Below are 19,754 nucleotides of genomic sequence, written 5' to 3' on the forward strand. Positions count from 1 at the left end.
GATTAACAGGTGTACCAATAGTGCAGTAGAGGTACTGTGGAATGCATCGTTCTGAGGAAACAGCAACACTACAGCCTCTCTAAATTATTAGGAAGTGTTAAACTGGTGAAGAGACAGGTCTGAGCTCCTGGAAAGATAAAGAAACATCTTGCTCACATAGCAGTGGCATCTGTGTATTCTGAATAGTTGATTAAATCCATCCTTGGTCAAATAACTATATACTTGGAGGCAAAAAGTTAGTCACCTTGCTAACATATCCTTATCTCTGTAACCTTCTGTACTGCTCATAAGTGTGGTCCTTGGTGCCAGGATCTCTCTGTGTACAAAACCTTTCATTTATTGAAAGTTGCCTTCACTGAAAGGAGGGAGAAGCTAAGGCTGCTGCAGAAACTTTTGACGTGGCTGTGACTTTTCAGAGCTGGTGTGAAAAGTGCTGGATATTAATTGGCCGTAAGTGATGCAGGCATATTTTTTTTAATCTTCTTGAAAGTGATGCAGTTTGGTACCATCTGTAGCTTGAGGCATTTCCTTTGCTCTAATTTTTCATTAAATCATTGACACAGACAAATGTTCAGGTGTTTCTTAAGCTGAAAATTCTAGAAAAATACTAGAGAATGCAGGAACTTGTTTACGTAGGTTAGTCTAATAGATGGATTTTCCTATCAGATGCTTGCAGAAAAGTACAGTAGCTGATGTACTGCAGGTAAAATAAGATCAACATCAAGAGAGGTTCATACATCAAGAGGATGTTAGACAAGTTGGCCGGTATAGTACCTGAAAGCTTATTTTGAGAAAAATAGGAAAAATGAGAAAACCTGTCTTGGAGTGATTTTATAATACTGTATCCCTGTCTGAAACTGAGATAAAGCCTTTACATACTACCAGACTGTTTGGCTATTCATCTATATATATATCACAGGCCTCCAGGTGTCGTAGATACTATTAACAACCACTAAGTGTTGGACATTACGTTGTGTTCTGCAATCTTGCTTGTTTTGAAGAGAAGCAGAAAAAAATCCTGAAACTAAATGAAAATTCTGTTGAAATTTAAAGGCATCAGAGCACAGAACTTTTGGGTTAGGCAAGGAGTAAGTTTTTTCCTGACTCAGGATGAATAATTTTTTCTCTATCTTTCTCCCTGGAGCAAGCATAAACTGGAAAATTGGTCTTTACTAGAACTTGACCCACTTGATCCACTTGATCTTCACCCATGCCCCTATGCTGGCAAGCTGGAGAGTCACTGATCTAAAACTTCGTGCTTACTGGAGGGTTTCTCTTTGCCAGGGGGATTGGCTGCAGTAGAGGTTTTGTGAGATAGCCACAAAATCTGGCAGAGATTTTGGTTCTGTTACTGTATTGTATTCCCAGGAGCCTGTGGATGGCTCTATGATGTAAGAAAGCAGACACAAATCCTAGATGCAGTGGTCAGTCCCAAATAATGAGGCCATTTGGGTGGCACATTTCTGTCTCGAGTGATGGGTCACTACTGTATGTTTTGTGACATAGTGATGATTTTTTGTTAGGTTTCTTGTAACCTTGGTGTAATACACTATACAGGATATATACTACTCCCCTTCTCAGAAGTGCAATGATGAGCTCTCAGTAATTCATTGTGGAGGCTGCATTTATTCTGACACTGTTTTTCCTTCAAGGCTGTTGGCTGTGATTATGAGATAAATTCCAACGCAACAGAAGACCAGTGCGGAGTTTGCCTGGGAGATGGCTCTGCTTGTTATACAGTGAAGATGATGTTTAATCAAAGTGAAGGATTTGGTAATATGGGTTCTTCCTTTAAATTCTTCTATTGGTGAAGTCATTTCTCCATATAAAAATGATGAAAGTGCTTCTCATTGTAAACTGAGTGATCATCTGCGTGGGAGATTGTAAATGGGTGTTTCAGTGAATCATGCTTCTGCCAGAAGAAGATGTGTGCTCTGTGCTTTTTAGTACACCTTGTTTTACAAAACTTGAGACACAAGAGGTCCTATGCATGTTATGTAGTTAACAACAAAATCGAAAATAGCAAGAGCATTTACAAAGTGAATGTAATTTTCCCATCTTGTAAAATCTGGACCTAATCTCTGTAAAGTGAAAAGCACCAAGCAGATGCTAGAGTGAGTGGCTTGGGGATTTATTTTTAAGCATCATAAAGTGGAGAAGAGTAACTTCCTGCAGGACTGAAGTGGTCTGAATAAGCACTTGGAGGACTGAGCCTGTCTTCACTGACAGTAGTGAGATATTCAGGCTTTAAGTTGATTTGTGTGGGATGAATGGGAGCTAGAGAGTCTGGAAGAAGGAGTGGGACTAAAAATGATTAAGAAATATGGCAGTGAGCTGGAGGTGAAGAGACAGCCAGGATGAGAAGCTTTTAGTGGAAAGCCAGGGCAGGAGGGGGAGAGGTGAGAAGACAAGGCACTGAGTTATGCTTGGAGTAAGGTCTGAAGGTGCAGAAAGAGGCTGATGCAGAGATGAGAAGTTTCAAGGTCAGTAACTGAGACCATTGTAGTGAGGAGGGGGAAATTGCAGTGCCTTTGGATGACTTTTGGGTTTGTGGGTTTTTTCAAATCCTATAGTTCCACCTTGTACATGATTTGTGCTACTGATTTAGAGCTAGTTTGACCAGATTTTCCAGAGTCTGGGATTAAAGCTTCTTCAATATTGAGGGTTTTTTTCTGTACTTGAGTTTGCTTTTCTCTCTGTGTCCCAAAGGTGAGCTGTGAAGATGTCTGCAAGCTTGAAGCAGTTCAGGTTTCACATGTATGTGAGACTTATAAAGGAAAACCTAGAGTTCCCTCTCTTCTATAATCTGTCAGCCTCTAATATTTTGCCTCTGCAAATCCAAAATTCACTCTGCCTTTGACTGTATGGGAGCTTTCCAAGGCTAAAGATGTGAACTTTATTTTTGAATAACAGTTTTACATAAAAGTTCCAGTATTGTAGCTTATGAAATGATAAGTGCCTTTTATTTTATTTAAATTCCTCTTGTGTTTTATATTTACTTAGTTTTTCCTTGCCACAAGATTCAGTCAGCCTTACTGATAGACACTGCTGCAGGATACTGAGTGTTAAATTATTTCAATGCTTTCTTTAAATTCAGTACAAAAACATGTTGATTCTGCAGATTCTCTCCCTTCAATATACAGTGACTCCATTGCAGATGGAAAAAGGAATAATGTCAGGCAAGGCAGAGGCTGGTGAGCTCTTCAGGACATCTGGATTTCACTCATGTACACAGGTGTTACACTGGAAAAAGGAAAAGGGCTTTGTTCACAATATGTTTTCTTTTTGTGTCTGACAGATGAGTTATCAGTGTTAGATTTTATAGCAGAGTGGCTACTGAACAGTTTATGTAAACATAAAAACTCCAGGCTCATTAGTTCAGCGTAGGTAACAAAACTGTACCAAGGCATGCTGCCAGTCACTGGCAAAAAAGATTTGGAAAGTTTTTCTGTGTCCAGTGGCATAGAAAAATACAAAGCCAAAGATAATATATTCTGATCTTTGTTCAAAACCTTAGTCCACCAGGGCTCTTCTTGACGTAGTGCTGCAGCAGTATGTGTTCTCTGACTGAGTTGACTCAGTTGCCATGTCTAACTAATGAAATGCTAGGAAAGAGTTTTAATAATTGAGCCTTTCACTGAAGGTGAAAAGCTGGGCAGGGTGATCAGTTTTACCTGAAGAAATCTTCTTAGAAATCTTCTTAGAAGTCATACTACCTCATGGTCAGAAAAAAAAAAAAAAAAAAGTTTTGAAATCTGTGTTATTATTCACATTTTCTTTAAAATTCTTTGTTTTTCTCATGGATGAAAATGGGAATAGCAATCCAGGGACATCCAACAGAGCCACAGGCATGACTGCATCATCTCTGTAATGGCTTCTGTTGGAGTTTCATGGTGGAAAAGTAATCAGAGATCCAGTGTGAGCGCTGTGTCTCAGCTGTTGACACTAGTATTAGCCACCTTGTTTTCAGGGGGTTTGATTGAAAGTCATTTAAGTTGTTTCTGCTGAGCTATGGTGCCAGAAAGGTTACAGCAAGAGCTGGGCATGGAAAAGCAAGAAGATCAGGCCTGGGAAGTAATGGTAGTGTCCAGAGCTTGGCATGGAGAAAAGCTGTGTGTCAGGAATGTGTATTTTTAAAAGAGGATTTTAAATACAACAGGCTGGAGAGTAGGAAAGTAAACTGTTGTGACAAGGAGAAGCAGTCAGATCTGGTCATCTTTTGATCTGCAATGCTGTGCTAATGGCCTGAGTAAAACTACTCTTTTCTCACAGAAGTGGGAAGAAGAAAAAAGTTCTTCAGTCCTTTGTAGAGCTGTATGTACAGCAAGGGTTTAATGAATTTGTTCAAGTCTGTTTTGGGAGCATATAGATTTAATTTTAATTAAAAAGGGAAGGATTAATAGCATCTGAGGGTTGCCTATTCACAGGTGTGCAGAAGCATGCACAATATGGTTGCTCCAAGATTTAATGAGCCCAGTGTATAGGCAAGACAGCTGACAGTGTGACTGTTACTGAATCTTGGATCTCTAGATACTTGTCAAATGAAACCACATAACCAGGAACAATTACATTAACACCATCCACACAATTTTTAAACAAAATTTTATTATGTTGAGTGACAAACTGAAAAGTTTGTTGTTGATTAGCTTTCCTTTCAAAATCAGATAATTTTTATTGGGAATCAGTGAGAGGCTCTGGGAAATCAGGAAGTAATTTAGCTGGTGGGAAGGGCCAGGGAGAAGGCAGTGTGGTGCACTGAACAAATGGTAACTTCCCTTACCAGACAGTTGCAATACATTTAAAATAAGGTTTATGAGCAGCATCAGGTGATTCAGACAAAAATAACTATGCAAAATCTTGAAAGTGTATACAGATTTTTGTGCTACAAAAATTGTTTGAAAGGTTTTATACTTTGTGTTTTGAATTAGAAATGTTATTCTAATTAAAGCAAAAAGCAACCACCTGACCCAGCCCTACTGTAAAAGGACACCAGCTTTGCAAAGCCAAGCTGTCAGGATCTGACATAATTAAGATTTTCCATGCTGTGTTAATTTGTCCTGGTTGTAAGTATGCCTTCTAATCAAGCCTTCAGTTACATAATCACACACTTTGTTCAAAACATGTCTTCACTGAATGAATAGAACATTTGGGAGAATCATTAGACTTGGTTACTTACAATAGACCTAGACCACTGATTTCTTGAATAATAGAAGTCATTCAGTGAACTTCTAGATTTTTTTACTTGATTCACTTAGAAAAAACTGATTCACTTAGGAAAAAAGTTCAAATTTCCTCAGTCAGTCTAGGAGACTTGCAAAAGTTAACATTCAGAAAATGCTCCTTCTTAAACATCAATCACTGGAAGTCCAGGTACATATAATTTATACATTGTTAATGTAATTAGGAAGGACCTAAAATATACAGATTCTGTTTTGTACCATAAGCAGCATATGACATTTTAACCTATATTACACCACAAAAGAACTGCAAAGAAAATTCAGATGTTAAAGACTCTTGGGCACTTGTTTACAGCAGCAGGTTGTTGTACAGCACATAAATAGTTTTGGTAGGTAAAAGAACATTGATATTGAAGATTGCTTAGCATGCCCAGTATGGTTTATCTCACTCAAATGAGTCAGTAATCAAAGGTGATAAGCTCATTTCACAAGAAGGGTGAACAGGATGTGAGTCTCAGAACTTAATTCATGACTTCAGAAGAGTGTGATGAGAACTGGGAACTCATGTTCCACTCTTGAATGCACAAAATGCAGCTCACACTCCCAGTGCACCAGCTTGTAGCAATGTCATCCATTTAATTTCTAGAGCTCAGCTAGGGGTAGAAACAAGAAAGCTATCTGTGTTTGTGTTCAAGTGTATATGTGAATTTCCTATTTTTACAATTCAGTAGCAACAACAGTAGCAGCTTCCTTTAAGGTGAGAAACACAGAGTCTGATGTCACACATTGCCTGTGATGTCAACAAAATTCTTACCTGCTTTGGGTCGTTCTTAACACGAAGACCAAAAATCTCTAAACATATAACTACCCATGAAGAGTTGAACTCTTTGAACTTTGTTTTGAAAATAGTTAGTTTACAAAAATGTGCTTAATTTAAGTAGTAATTTGAGGCATTTGAATAACATTTTGCTGTTGTTGTTGTAAGGCAAACAATCACTGAGAACTTACATCCCTTAAGGTACATGGAATTCCATACATACCTGTACATTGGGTACAGATGAAAATGTTCTTTGCAAATTGAAAAAACTTTTCCCACAACAGGCTGTTAACTTGCTGGAACTCCCTGGCATTTCTGCAGCTTACAATATGTCAGAGCCCTTGGACATGGTTATGGAAATGTTGGTGCTCATGTGTGGACTAGATTTCCCCTGGCACAGCTCTGAAAGTCATTCACCTCCTCATTCCTTCTAAATGCCACTGACATTGCTTAAACACTATTCCCCAACTGATACTAGAAACCCTGACTTGAAAAGTCACACTATTAACAAACTGAAATACAAGCTCTGTGACAGCACGTTTGTATATTTTTTCAAGCAAAGCTGTTGTTTTAATCATCTCATAAATAAGTAAAATGCAGTGATGTTTCTGTTGTTCATCTCCATAAATTTTTCTTGTCTCTTAGGATATGTTGATATTGGGCTAATTCCAAAAGGTGCAAGGGGGATCAAAGTCATGGAAGTTACAGAATCAGGAAATTTCCTTGCTGTGCGAAGCAAAGACCCTGAAAAATACTACCTAAATGGAGGCTTTATCATCCAGTGGAATGGTGAATACAAAGTGGCAGGCACAATATTTCAGTATGATAGAACAGGGGATCTCGAAAATCTGACTGCTCCAGGACCCACCAATGAATCAATATGGATTCAGGTAAACAGGAGATCATGAGCAGAACCTGCTCATTTGGACATTAGCAGAATGCGCTGTGGCCCTGGAAATGGGGCTGGGAAAATATTCATGTGGGTGTATAAACCACTATTATGGTTTATTGTGCTGTCTTGGAAAAAAAAACAAAAACATAATTGAGCTGTTTTGGAGAGAAATAACCACCTTGCTTTTGAGGGTTGTTCATCCTTTCTAAGAACAAATGTCCTGTATCATACTCCAATATTTGTTAAATGCTGGTATAATCCTCTGCTGCCACTAGGAAAGGGATCCCGTCACCTATGGTTGGTCAGCCTTTGCCCAAACTTTCTTGTCTCATACCTAATTTGACCAACACATGGTTGTGGTGTGAACCAGATCCAGGTGAAAAATAAGTTGTCACAAAAAGGGAGCTGACATCAGGCTGTGAACAGTGAGAGCTAGGGACAGCTGACAGCAGCAACAGCTTACACAGAGCAAGGAAAGAATACAGCATTACATAGATGGGTTAATAGCTTATGGTAAGTGAAACTGACCCATTTAACATCCACAGAGGCTGCTTTATTTTGTTTCGTTCATGTCACTTTATGGATTCTGACTTAAACATAACCAGCTTCTGTCAGTTCTGAAAAAAATAATTTGGAATTGTCCCTTTGATCTTTGGAAGTTTCTCTCATGGTTTGTTTGCATGTGTATCCACCATACAGTTAAAAGAAGTATTAGGGGTGTGATGGAAGACCACTTTAACACTTTGAATGTCTGGTGAGAGGACAAAATTAATGAGTGCTCAGACTTCACTTTTAATCCATATGGGAAGAAGACTAAAAATTCATGGTTGAAGTCTTTTATTCTTTGATAATGTTTACTTTCTCCCTCTTAGGTGAATTTCTTGAGTGCCCCTTTTCAGTTGGAATTTTTCTTCTTTATTCAGAAACACTGAAAAACAATATTAAAACAGTGTCTGAGTAGCATGTGTAATTTTCTGACTTAATGGTTGTTTTGTAATAGCTATTTCAGAAGGTAGGAAAATTATAATTTGTAAGGGGGGTAGGCAATAGCTCTTAATCAGCAGCACAGGAATGCTTTGGATGGACTTTGCATTATCTTTTCTTGTAGTCAATGGAGTACCTGTTATAGTGAACCCTTTACTGCCACCTCTGTTTGCAGAAGTGTGTGGTAAACAGCTGTGTCTTTGAAAGATTCATGTATGCCACTGTTGACATAGAAGTAGAAATCCTGCAAATCTGCTTCTCTGGATTGGTAGCAGACTCCAGTATGGGCAGCTTTAATTCTTCCAGTTTCACATTTTGAAACCTTTTGACCAGTAGATTATTAATTAAACAATTAATAAGCCTCACTCTCTCCAGCTACTTTTTCAAGAAACTAACCCTGGAATCAAGTATGAATACACTGTACGTAAAGAAGAAAGTAATGAGAATGAGATTGGAGAGCCAGAGTATTTTTGGCAGTATGGAGAGTGGACAGCCTGCAGTGTTACCTGTGGAAGAGGTAATTACTCACTTCCTTTTTCTCTTGTTATTTGCCTTCATTACAGACATAGTCCTCAAAGGGGTAGTGTTCCTTAATCTGCATTTGTTGGGAAATCAGATCACATGGTTACAAAAATAATGTCAGGAAAAACTTGTTCACTTTGAGGGTTGCAGAGCCCTGGAATAGGCTGCCTGGAGAGGCTATGGAGTCTCCTTCTCTGGAGACATTCAAAATCTACCTGGCTGTGGTCCTGTACAGCTTGCTTCAGGTGACCCTGCTTTAGCTGGAGGGGGTGGACTACATGATACCCAGAGGTCCCTTCCAACCCCAGCCACTCTTTGATTCTATGAATAATGTGTTTTTGATTTCTAATTAATTTTTTTTAATTATGTAAGTCAAATAGGTTTCTAAAATACTTGCCCTGAAATTCTTAGTTTCTGTTAATCAAAATAAGACAGTATAGTTTTCTTTTCCTCATAATTTTCATCCATACTTTTGTCCATATGTTCACCATAGCCTTCCCTTCTTTCAAGCTATACAAATCTATGACCTACTATTGTGTCCCTATTAAATCTTTTCAATATAATAACTACAAAAATTTTTCTTCATTTCTGTCCTGCCTTAACAGGTAACAAATCTTTTTTGTGCACTGTTCAATAATAATTACTTCATTGCTGTTCATCTTGAGAACTTCCATGTCTTTGCCAGTTTGTCAATGGCTTGGGTACCACTGAATTTATATTGTAATTCTGTGCAGCACGTTAAACCAGACAAGCAAAATGATAATTGTGAAATAGGATTTAACAACAGGTCTAGAAGTTGGCTTCTGGTAACTCACAGAAAATGCTAGCAGAACTTCCTCTGAAGTAGCTAATATCAATGAGATAAAGTTAGTATTTGTAGCAAACCAACAACAGGGATAAAGAGACCACATATTTACATTAGTAATTTGGGGTTTTTATCCATCTATTGTGGGAATAATTTGGAAAATGTGAGGAAAAGATTGTACATGAAGGGAAGTCTGAACTTGGAAGAAAGGAATTGTAGCCTTCTGTCTGAATTAGCTCTTGATTTTCACAGAAGAGTAAAAGAATCCTGGAGATACAACCATAACCTTGTTCCTACAGTGCAAAAACTGTACAGAAGAGTAGAGGATCAGTGTTACAACCAGACCAATAATATGAGGAAGGCCTTTTCTAATACTAGAGTATTGTTACTGATTTTTGGTAATTAATGCTTTTTTAACGGCTTTGTGGCAAAAAAGGACAAGCAAGTGTTTTAACAAATCCACTTGTGATCCTAAAAATAATGTTGATTGCAGGAGCAACATTTTAAAATCTCTCCTGTCAGGGAAGATGCTAAAATAATGCATTTTCAGTGGTTTGGACAAAAGGCATTTTATGACCTGATTTTGTAAGATTAAAAGAGTAATTTTTAGAAGCCTGATGTAAAATATCCCATCCCAATAACATTCACATATTATTTAAAAATATTTTTGTATATATAATCAACATATTATAGAGATGTATGTTCATTCATGTATATGTATGCTTGAGCAGATAGATATGATTTGTTTTCTGGACTTTGAGAAGAGTCTCTAAGCAAAAAACTCTGTGTGCTTTCTGGTGGGGAGGCACCCACTATTTTCTTTAAATAGGTGCACAAAACAAGTGTTTTACTTAATTGTGTGCTGTAAGTTTTACTCCTGATACCTGCCTAGTTGTGAGTTGTGTTTAATGTAAAAATTGTTATGATGAAAAGGAAGAGGAGGGCAATGTGTTAGTCGACTATTTATTGTGTTGGTTTGAGGTTCTTTTTACATTAGCTTCAGTGTTTCCAGAACTGTTTCTCACTAGGTAAATTGTAGCTCTGAGTACTCTCTTCTGCCTAACAAACTGAGCTAATCAAAGCTGAGGTGGCTTTGATTTCTGACTGCTGCACAGGTTACTTAGATAGCGAGCTGTGGTATGTGATGTTTTTTCAGTTTTTATTTACTAATTGACTTCCTCTGTTTGCTGCATTTATGCTCTTAATAGATGTGTTTTGAGCTTATTTCCTTTGTATAAGTAGAAATCATGTGTTTCAGACAAGGTTATGGACTTGGTGGCATCAGTTGGAAGGGGAACCGAGAGGTGCATCCCAGTTCATGAAGGGCACAGACGCATCGCCAGTTCTCTGTATTCCTTCATGGACAGAAGAAAATAAATTAATAAACCTAAAAAACCTAAAATAATAAGCTCTCTTTCCTCTGAGATACAGGTGTTTTAGAAAGGTAACTGGTCAGATCTAAAGAAGGACATAGTGTTCTAATGTAGTGATGTGGTCAGGGTATTGTCTCTGACTCCCTGCCCATTAGAACAGAAGAATCCTGGCACAGAGCACCAGGGCATCACTTGGAGCAGTGGAGTCTGATATGCCAGTTCTCTGCAGGTACACATTTTATTTGGCTGTGCTCTGGGCCATCGGGATGTGGACCAGCATCACTGTTCATAGCACCATTAACGTTGGAAAACACCTGCAGGATCATGGAGTCCAAGCTTTGACCAAATACCTTGTCAATAAACCATGGCCCCAAGTGCCTCATCCTGTTGTTTCTGGAGCACTCCCAAGGGTGGTGTGTCTACATCTTCCCAGGGCACCCTGTTCCAATACTTGACAACTCTTTCAGTGAAGAAATTCTCCCTGAAGAAATGTCCAGCTCACTTCCACAAAATTTCCTTCTGGTTGTGAATGATGTGATTGATTTTAGATGAATGTTCACTCTGTTTAGATTCAGAACTTATTGCTGTTGGCAGTAACACACTTGTTGTACCAAATCACTGGCATTTGAAGTGTTCTGAAAAGTTTATAAGGTAAAAGTGCACTGAAGGAGACAAGATCATCTTCTGCTATAGGTGTGCTGTGCAACAGGTCTTATTGAAGACCAGCCTACAGAGAGATAAATCAGAAAAGCTGTATTTATTTAGCCTAACATTGCTTGTAAATAGCTTTTAAGGATTATTGCAATTACCACTTGGTAAATAATAAACAAATACTTTTAGGACAAAAAAGGGGGACCAAAAAAGATGAACTGTTGAACTAACTTTGACGGCTGCAGACAGTGGGGGAAATTGATCCTTTTACCTAGACTTTTGTTCTCTTGGCAAACCTGGACCTGCCAAAGATCCAGCATAGGTCCTTTCATCACCACTGGTCAAAAACAACAACAAATCCAAGGGTACTTCAGCCTTTGGTAGCCACAGAAATAGTACAATACAAACAAATGCTTTCTGGAGCCATGAAAGAAAAATTGCATTTGGGAATAACAAATTGGGCTATAGGCAGGGCAACAGACTGATGCAGGAAAGCTTCATCAGTCCTAAGAGAAAAATTACTTTAGGCCTATGGTGCAGCTCCTTATCCATGGGAAATGTACCTAGAAAATGTCCCAGTGATGAAGAAAGACTTTGTAGAGTGAAGCTGTCTCTTCCCAGAATGAACACAGGGCAGCTCCCTGGACATACTTTCCCCCAGTTTGTTGGCCTCAAGGTAGCATCATGCCATGCCCTAGTGCATATCCTTCTCCAGCTACCCACTGCAGCCTCCCATCATGTGCTCCCATCTGTTTTAGTGATAAAGGCTCTGGCCAGTCTACTATAACACCACTGAACTGGGAAAAAAAAAAACACTCTCAGAAAAATCAATGTTTTCTGTGGCAAGTATACCTAATACTTCATGCAGGGAGAAGGAGAACACATTGCAATACCTGATACTCATTTGCACTGTAGAAAATAGGTAAGTTATTACATTGCAATCCAATTCATGGCAAGCAAACATGAAAGGGGATAATTTGTAATAGCAGTCATAACCCTTTCTCTGTCCTCAGTGCAAGACAGGTTGAATCTCTTCCTACCATTTGCTTTATACTGAAAGGAATTTCTTTGCAGTGAGAATGTGTGCACAGTGGTGTCCTGCTATCTGCTGCTGTCTCTGGACAAGAGCTGTCCCACCAGAGCCTGCTCTCAAGACAGCAGGTAGACCCTGCAGGCATTTTTACATGCAGATTAAATGTGTCACTGAATATTCTTTTCTGGACAACTACCTGTTACTCCCTTAAATAATCGTTGGAATGGGTAGTGTTGGAATTTCAAGTATAAATCCTTCCTCCTTGTCTAAAGGCTTTAATCTTGTTTCTTAGAATCAGCTTTGAGTTGCATAAAATGTAACAAGAAGCATAACACAGCACAGCTGCAACTAAGGGAGAATATTAACCAATATCAAAAATTTATTTCTCCATAGGATAGTATTGGCAATTGGCAGATTTTCAAAGCTTTGCAAAAGGATTTAACTCTAAGATTTTTTTGCGGGGTTAACTGCTATGGGCCCTCTAGATCCTTCACAACTTTTGCAAAAGCTGCTTTGCAAAATTATCTGCATGTGTTCTTAAACTTTCAGTGTTAATTTTAGAATACAAAAGTCAAATGTTTCCATTCACTGTTGTGTGTCTGAGTTTTATAGCACTGAGAATGTAAAGATTGGCACTTGAATTCTGTGCACAACTTGTGCATGCACAGAATATAATTTGTTCATTCAAATACCAAGTGAACTCCTTACCGAGTATCTAAGAGTATCTAACTCAGACAATTGCATGTTCAAATTAGCTCTAAAATCAAATATGTGTGTTTCTCATACTGCTGCACTTACGACCCTTCATTTATGTTGTTTACAGCCCAAACTGAGGGCTCTGCAGCAAAAAGATTACTAATCTCTCTTTCAAAGGCCTTTCACATCCGGATGACTTTGAACCGGTACCTTTCTTTGCAAACCAAATGAGAAATCAAAATCTGTTTGGGTCAGCCTCACATCTAAAGAGTCCTGCATTAGGAATGAAGTTTCACAGAGAAGTAGGAGGAATCTGAGCAGATTTAGTGAAATGAAGTTTATTCTCTGACCTGATGATTATCTTTCTTGGCTTCTCCTATCTTTCCCAGAAATACTTGTTTTTTTCGCAGAGCTGAGATAGTATACACTAGGTGAACTAATCAGCATTGAGGTCAGAGGGAAGGCAAACTGGTGAAAGGAGGAAAACAGCTACCACTCAAAGCCCTTTAGAAATAACGTTTAGGTTTCAAATATTACTGAGGTTTCAGTATATTTAGAACTTTTAATCCATGGCTTAAATAGGATATTACCCACTTAAGTTGTATAACTGTACATACTTTCTAGGGCAGGGTCAATAGTGACTAGTTGTCTACTTCTGCAGTGTTTTCTAGTTCAGCTTGCTCAAACTGATGAAAAACATTTATGTTGTAACATATAAACCTACATTTATATGTGTGTATTGATATATGCATATAGAATTCCTTCCAACTTTGGAAATGAACTACCAGAGATTTTGAAACTACAGTGGGAGTTCACATAATTTTCATAAAGAAGTTGATTGTTAGAATGAACTATTTCATTTTATGAGAGTGTACAGCTTCAAAGCAAAACTTTTGCAAAGGTTTATAGGGACTTTAAAGTGAATTGCAGCAGCTGAAATGACACTGAGAATTTATCAAAGCAAAGGATTTCTTGTTTGTATTTGGAACAGCAACATATGATTTTGAAAGGGACAGAAACATGTCTGTGAACTGCTTTGTTTACAGCTAGCAGGAAGGTTGCTGAATTTTTTAGTCACATTTATTTCAGAGCATAAAAGAGAGCACTGTTCACTGGGAATCTTACACTGAGCCAAAAAGCTTTCTCCTGTTTAAAGTCACCTACAAGTAAGAGATCACCGTGTCTAGACTTACTGCAGTCTTGCAGCATCTTCCGCACCATGGACCCTGGAGTTTGAATGCCTCCAGTCCCTTAATCTTCCCTTAGAGGTGACACTAATCACTTGCAGAAGATCAGCCTTCATATCTGACTGGAGCAGAGTCAGTCATCAAATCTTGTACTGTAGTCAGTAATTGTTTTATATGTCAGTCAGAAGTCTGAAAGTAATCAAAAAGTGAAATCATTTCCTCACATACCTGATGTTCTCAGGGGTAAAGAAAAGGGATATAAGTTTCTATTGGTTTCTATGAAATGACCCAAATATATATGCAAAACTCTCTTCTGTGCTGTTGAGCCAGTGCAGGATTAATGATTGGGTTTGTTGATCCTACAGGGCTTTTCCAACCTTAACATTTTTATGATCCTATAAGTCAGTATGTTGGAGAGGAATATATTACTATTTCCCAATTATTTTCTATGGATTGCTCGTTCTTCCACATAGTTTCCTACACTAGTTATTAGGCCTGAGGAAAGGAAAAGCTTGTTTCCTAAACACACTGCAAAAATAGCCTAACACTTATCCTTGATGTCATGATAACAGGCCCTGTACATCCCAGGAGAAGGATAAAAGTTCTAGGATGCAGTGATCTACCATGTGTGTATAAACTCCTGTGAATTAATAGCACAGTTAATTTAATGAGAGTTAATAAATGCTTTTTCAGTCTTTTTAGCCCTTAAGATTTGTTTGGACTATTTTAATGCCTCTGTTATCAGTCTCACTGCAACCTTTCTAAGTGTAATATTGCAATACTTTTGTTTACACTGGGTTGCAGCAACAGATCTGCCTCAAATTATTGCAGAACTGTGTGGGAAGCAGGCTTCTGGAAACTGGCTTTCTTTAGAATGATACTAGGTTAATGTAGAATTTTGGTTCATATTTCTTTCTGTTAAATGAATGGAATTTGTGTAAATTGAAGTGCTAGGAAATAACCCAGATTATTTGTATGGATTGTTTCTGTGTGACTCTTCCTCACTTTGCTTTGCCTCTTGTGCTGAATGTTGTGTATTGCCTACTTAGAAGACATTTTTCGTCATTGATTTTAGTCAAAATGTGTACCAAAACTTCTTAAAAGTTGAATTCACATTAAGAGTCACAGGGTTATTCTGTGCCTCTGGTTTGTGTTATGCTGAAACAGCCTTCCCAACGCATAAAGGAAAGGTAAGCAAAACCAGGCTTGCTGTGAATGGCCTGGTGCTGCTGTGTTTCCTCTTGTCTGTGGGTAACTCAAGAACCCTTCATAGCCATTTAAACCTGCTGGATGGCCTGCAGGAGCCCTTCCTCAGGCTAACAAATGCATTAAGGAAAGTGATTTCTAATATCTCACTTGAGCTCTGATCCGATGCAGAAGAGCTCTGCTTAACCTTTTCGTCTTGACTGAAGGACGTGCATAGCTGTGGGTTTGTGCAGTCCATGCCCAGCCTGCCGGGATTACTGCTTCTTTTTTTTTTTTTTTTTGTGTGTGTGTGTGTGTGTGTGTGTGTCTCTGGAAGGGGTGCGGCGGCAGATCGCCCACTGCGTGTGGAGGGGGAGCGGAGCCACCAGGAATTCCTTCTGTGACCCAGCCACACAGCCCCACGGGCGGCAGAAGAAGTGCCACGAGAGGGACTGCCCACCCAGGTAAGGGTCCTGGGGAGCTCTGGGGGTGCTGAATAGTGGCCTTACTCAAAGGAAGGTGCTCCTGATGCCAGGCTGGAGTGGCATCCAAAGCCTGCCATGGTGCCATGCTGAGGGCTGCCACGCGTTGCAGAGCAAAGTGCCAGAAACCCCATAATAAATAAGAAGTGAGCCATCCTGAGAGGTTTCTAAGGCAAGTTACTGAGCAGTCTGTGCTGGAAATGGCATGGATTGTTCTCTCGTGTATATAGATACTATTCTTTTTCAGTTTGGGTGCAGTTGTCCCTGAAGACCATAGAGGTTTCTTTTTTAGAAACTGTATTCTTGACTTAGCTCAAGTGAGCTAAGAAGAGTTACTGTGTGTTCCAAAAACAACTAGCAGAACCTTTAGATGTTGTTTCTCAGTATTTTTTGATACACCTTTGTTTTTTTATGAGAGGTAATGAGTAGAAATGCCTACTTCTAAAACTTAATTTTTATACTTTCTTTATAATATAGTATTTGGCATGTTTTTTATTATGTTCCTTCTTATTTTTAACTTTGAGTAAAGTTTTCTTCATTCTGTGGTCACATGGGAATAAACCTTTCCTTTCTCATAACATTGTCTTAATTTATATTCAGCTCTCTTTTTTCTGTGCTACCATTTTAGTAAGTAGGGTAAGGAAGACTAAACATTCCAGGTGCTTGCAGAACTGTGGGCTTGTGCAACAGGCACAGATTTGCTGGAAGAGATCAATACTGGTTTTTGTTTCATGCTTTAGGTACCTTGGTTTTATCTTCTATTGTCTTTGCAAGTTTTTTTATCATGTTGTTCACAAAGGTACACCAGTAATTCTGGTTCTGCTAAGATCAATTTGAAGCTATGAGCCCTTGGGGTTCATTGTGTTGCATTTGCCAGCAGTGAATTTCATGAAACTTTGATGTTAAAAGTTCTGCATGATTGTTGGGTTTATTAGTTGTTTCCAAGTATCTTCATAACAGTATATGATGCTTCTGTGGGAGTTACATCTTTGTGCTTGCAGGATGGACTACCAGCATTTCATAATTCTTTGTAGATTGTCAGGAAATCAATTGACAGTAGAACAAAAATTTTAATTACTTGACTAGTGAAGAGCTGAGGCTAGTCATACACATTGAGCTGTTTTTTATGGCACATATAAACTGTATTGTCAATTTAAAAAATCCTGATTAACTCAATTTATGCCATTTGTTGTAAGTGACAACATTATTCAGACCTGCTCTTCAGAAAGTGAGGGAGGGGAATTTGTCCCTTGTTCAGCAGATTGCAGAATGTCATACAGAAACCAAACTCTTGTCCAGACCAGGCAGAAAAGTTGTTGTGTGCTGACAGCCTGTGATGTTTCTTGAGGTCATTCTGTGCTGCAGTGGAAATCACAAGTCATCCTTCTGAGGACAGCAAAATCATGACAAAGTGCAGCAAAATCATATGTATTTAATTCTAAAGTCATGTTGCATATTTATTTTCCTCTTAGTAACACAAAAGTGACTGTAGGAGCTTGACCAAGGGTCTGAGTCCCTGTTCTGGCTCACAGCAGGGCCTACATGCCGAAGGAAAAATAAGTCAAACATAAATCAGATTTCTCTGTAATGCTCTTCCAGCTTCCAACTGGTTTCAATTCAAGGCCTTTTTAGAGGTTTTATGGCTTGTCTAATCAGTAACCTTTAATGAACTTCACTCATCCAGCCTTCCTCTGCAGCCTTGAAAAACTTCTTATTATATACAACTTCCTCTGCAAGAAGAACCATGGCTCTAGTGCCTATGTGCAGCAGCCCCACATTTTAACTGTTTTGAACCTGGTTGAACCTGGCTGTCACTATCTTCTGTTGGTGGCCCTGAGTTCTTGTGTCAGAAGAGATGGCAGCAAAGAACAGATTATTACTCAGTCTTCCCAGGCCCTTCATTTTGTAAATCTGCTTTCTGTATAGTCCCAGCATGGGGTTAGTTGCTGTTCACTTTTCCATGGCATATGTGACACTTCTAATGCAGACTGATGGTTACTAATCTTCCTTTGAAACCCAAGATGTCTTAGGGCACTTTGTTGGTTCTAAAGAAATCTGAATGCTGGAGGCAGGTGTGTCTGTCCCACATGGCATTATATGGGATAACTGAGGGTCCACGTGAAGCTGCTGAGGACAAAGTGTTCTGTAGAGAGGTGGCTAAATTCTGTGCCAGAGGTGAGGGCAGTGCTGTAAAACACAACACTGCAGGAGACCTCTGTTTAGTGCTGCAGCCACAGAACTGAAATTGTTGGGTGACCTCACACTTCTCAACAGTGAACCAGGTGCTTTGTGGTACATTCTGTCCAAAAAAAGATGGTTGTTCCCTACTAAATCCCACTGATGGAAAACATGCTATTAGGCCACTAAATAAGAAATAGATAATTTATCAAACAGAAGCTACAGACAAAGAATAAAATGGTTGTGGCTGTCGAAAACCAGATCTTATCTCATTAACCCATTTCAGAAAGTCAGGTGTAAACTGTTGAAATTACTGAAATTTCTGAGAAGTCTAAGACTTAACGTTCTTGTTTCTCAGTCTGATTTGCTCTGTATTTATTTTATGCTTTTTGTTGCACTTATTATTAGACTTTCTTCTAAAATAATTCAGAAGAAAGTTTAAAAAACCCCCAATAAAAATATCACAATACATGGATGCCATGTTTTGATTCAGAGGAAAATAAAAATATGGCTGGATAGCTGAGAGTTAAAATGTCATGCAGCCATTCATGTACTATTACAGTGATATTGCTTAGGTGCAGTGCATCAAGACTGTAGCATAAGTGCATGCCTTTTTCCACATTATGCTGTGGAGTATGGTTTCCAGTTGAATGTTTCTTTGGTAGGCAGGTATTAAGTCCTGTAGGTGTTAATATTAAAATCAATGGATACTACCTGAAAAAGAGTGAGATTTTTAACTACTTACAGCATTGTGAATAAAGTTTTGCTTTCCCCTGTAAAGAAAATTGCCTGGAGCCTTTTTAAGTTGACTACCCACTTGAAGAGGGTAACCATAAATAGGTTATTTTACAAGTGCTTGGAATCTCCTGCTTTTTATCTGTTGTTACTGTGTTGTCCTGCTTCCAGACTTCCTAGTACACTTCCAACAGTGTAATAAGAATAAGAAATCTGGTTTCTATTCCAATGCAAAGAGTGAGAATCTGTGCCCTGTTGGTATTTGCTGTGCCGGACGTTGGACAAATACATAATGAAAGCCAACAGTGTCTCTTTAGGTGTGACATGCCATGATGGGAAGGAGGGAGCATTCAGCCCCATAGCCCCAAAATCCCATGCTACTGCTTTTTCAGCAGGATTCACACATCATTCACCACACATTTTCTATGTATAGGTGAGGACTGTGTCATAGGCTTTTGGGCTCTGCTTAATTTGTTACAAGCCTTAGAAACTCAATTTGTGAGGAGAAGATAAGTCTCATTTAAGGAAGCTGAATGCCACCTGAAAGAATGAGATTTTCTTCCTATCTCTGTCTCAGGCTTAATTGCAGAAGAGCTGAGCACTCACACCTGCAGCTCAAAACTACCTGAGGTTATGTTTTCACCAGACGGGCTGCTCTCTATTTTGAGAGTCTGAGGAAAATTAGTGCTCATGCAAATTAATTACTTAAATTGTTCATTTTGCTTGTTTGTTTGTTTGTTTGTTTATTTGCTACCACAATCTTTCCATGCCATGCCTGCCTCTGGAGATAAGACAGTCATTTCACTTTTCAGGGATTTGTTGATGCATTAATACTTAAGAACCACTCAGTTGCTGTAGCAGTAAATGCCAGAGGTAGAGTCAGAAACCAGAGGCAGGAACAAGTATTGGGTGGTGACTCCCATGAGGGCTTTAGTTTCCACCAGGTTATCCCAGTCTCTCACCACAGTCTTCAGCTTGGCTGGGATATCCAGCAGCTTGGTATTTTAATCCCAGAAGTTGCATGTTTAGAGCTCAGA

General features: G+C 38.9%; 1 protein-coding gene across 1 annotated transcript in view; it reads left to right on the forward strand.

The window, feature by feature from the left end:
• Positions 1–19,754, forward strand: part of ADAMTS12 (ADAM metallopeptidase with thrombospondin type 1 motif 12) — a 142,107-nt gene that overhangs the window by 102,958 nt on the left and 19,395 nt on the right. The window contains exons 14-17 of the mRNA XM_062513206.1: positions 1,653–1,773; positions 6,640–6,884; positions 8,246–8,387; positions 15,660–15,786. Of these exons, the coding sequence (XP_062369190.1) occupies positions 1,653–1,773; positions 6,640–6,884; positions 8,246–8,387; positions 15,660–15,786 (635 nt within the window). The remainder of the gene's footprint in view (positions 1–1,652; positions 1,774–6,639; positions 6,885–8,245; positions 8,388–15,659; positions 15,787–19,754) is intronic.

Source organism: Cinclus cinclus, chromosome Z (genome assembly GCF_963662255.1).
Source record: "Cinclus cinclus chromosome Z, bCinCin1.1, whole genome shotgun sequence".
In the NCBI taxonomy this organism is placed as follows: Eukaryota; Metazoa; Chordata; class Aves; order Passeriformes; family Cinclidae; genus Cinclus; species Cinclus cinclus.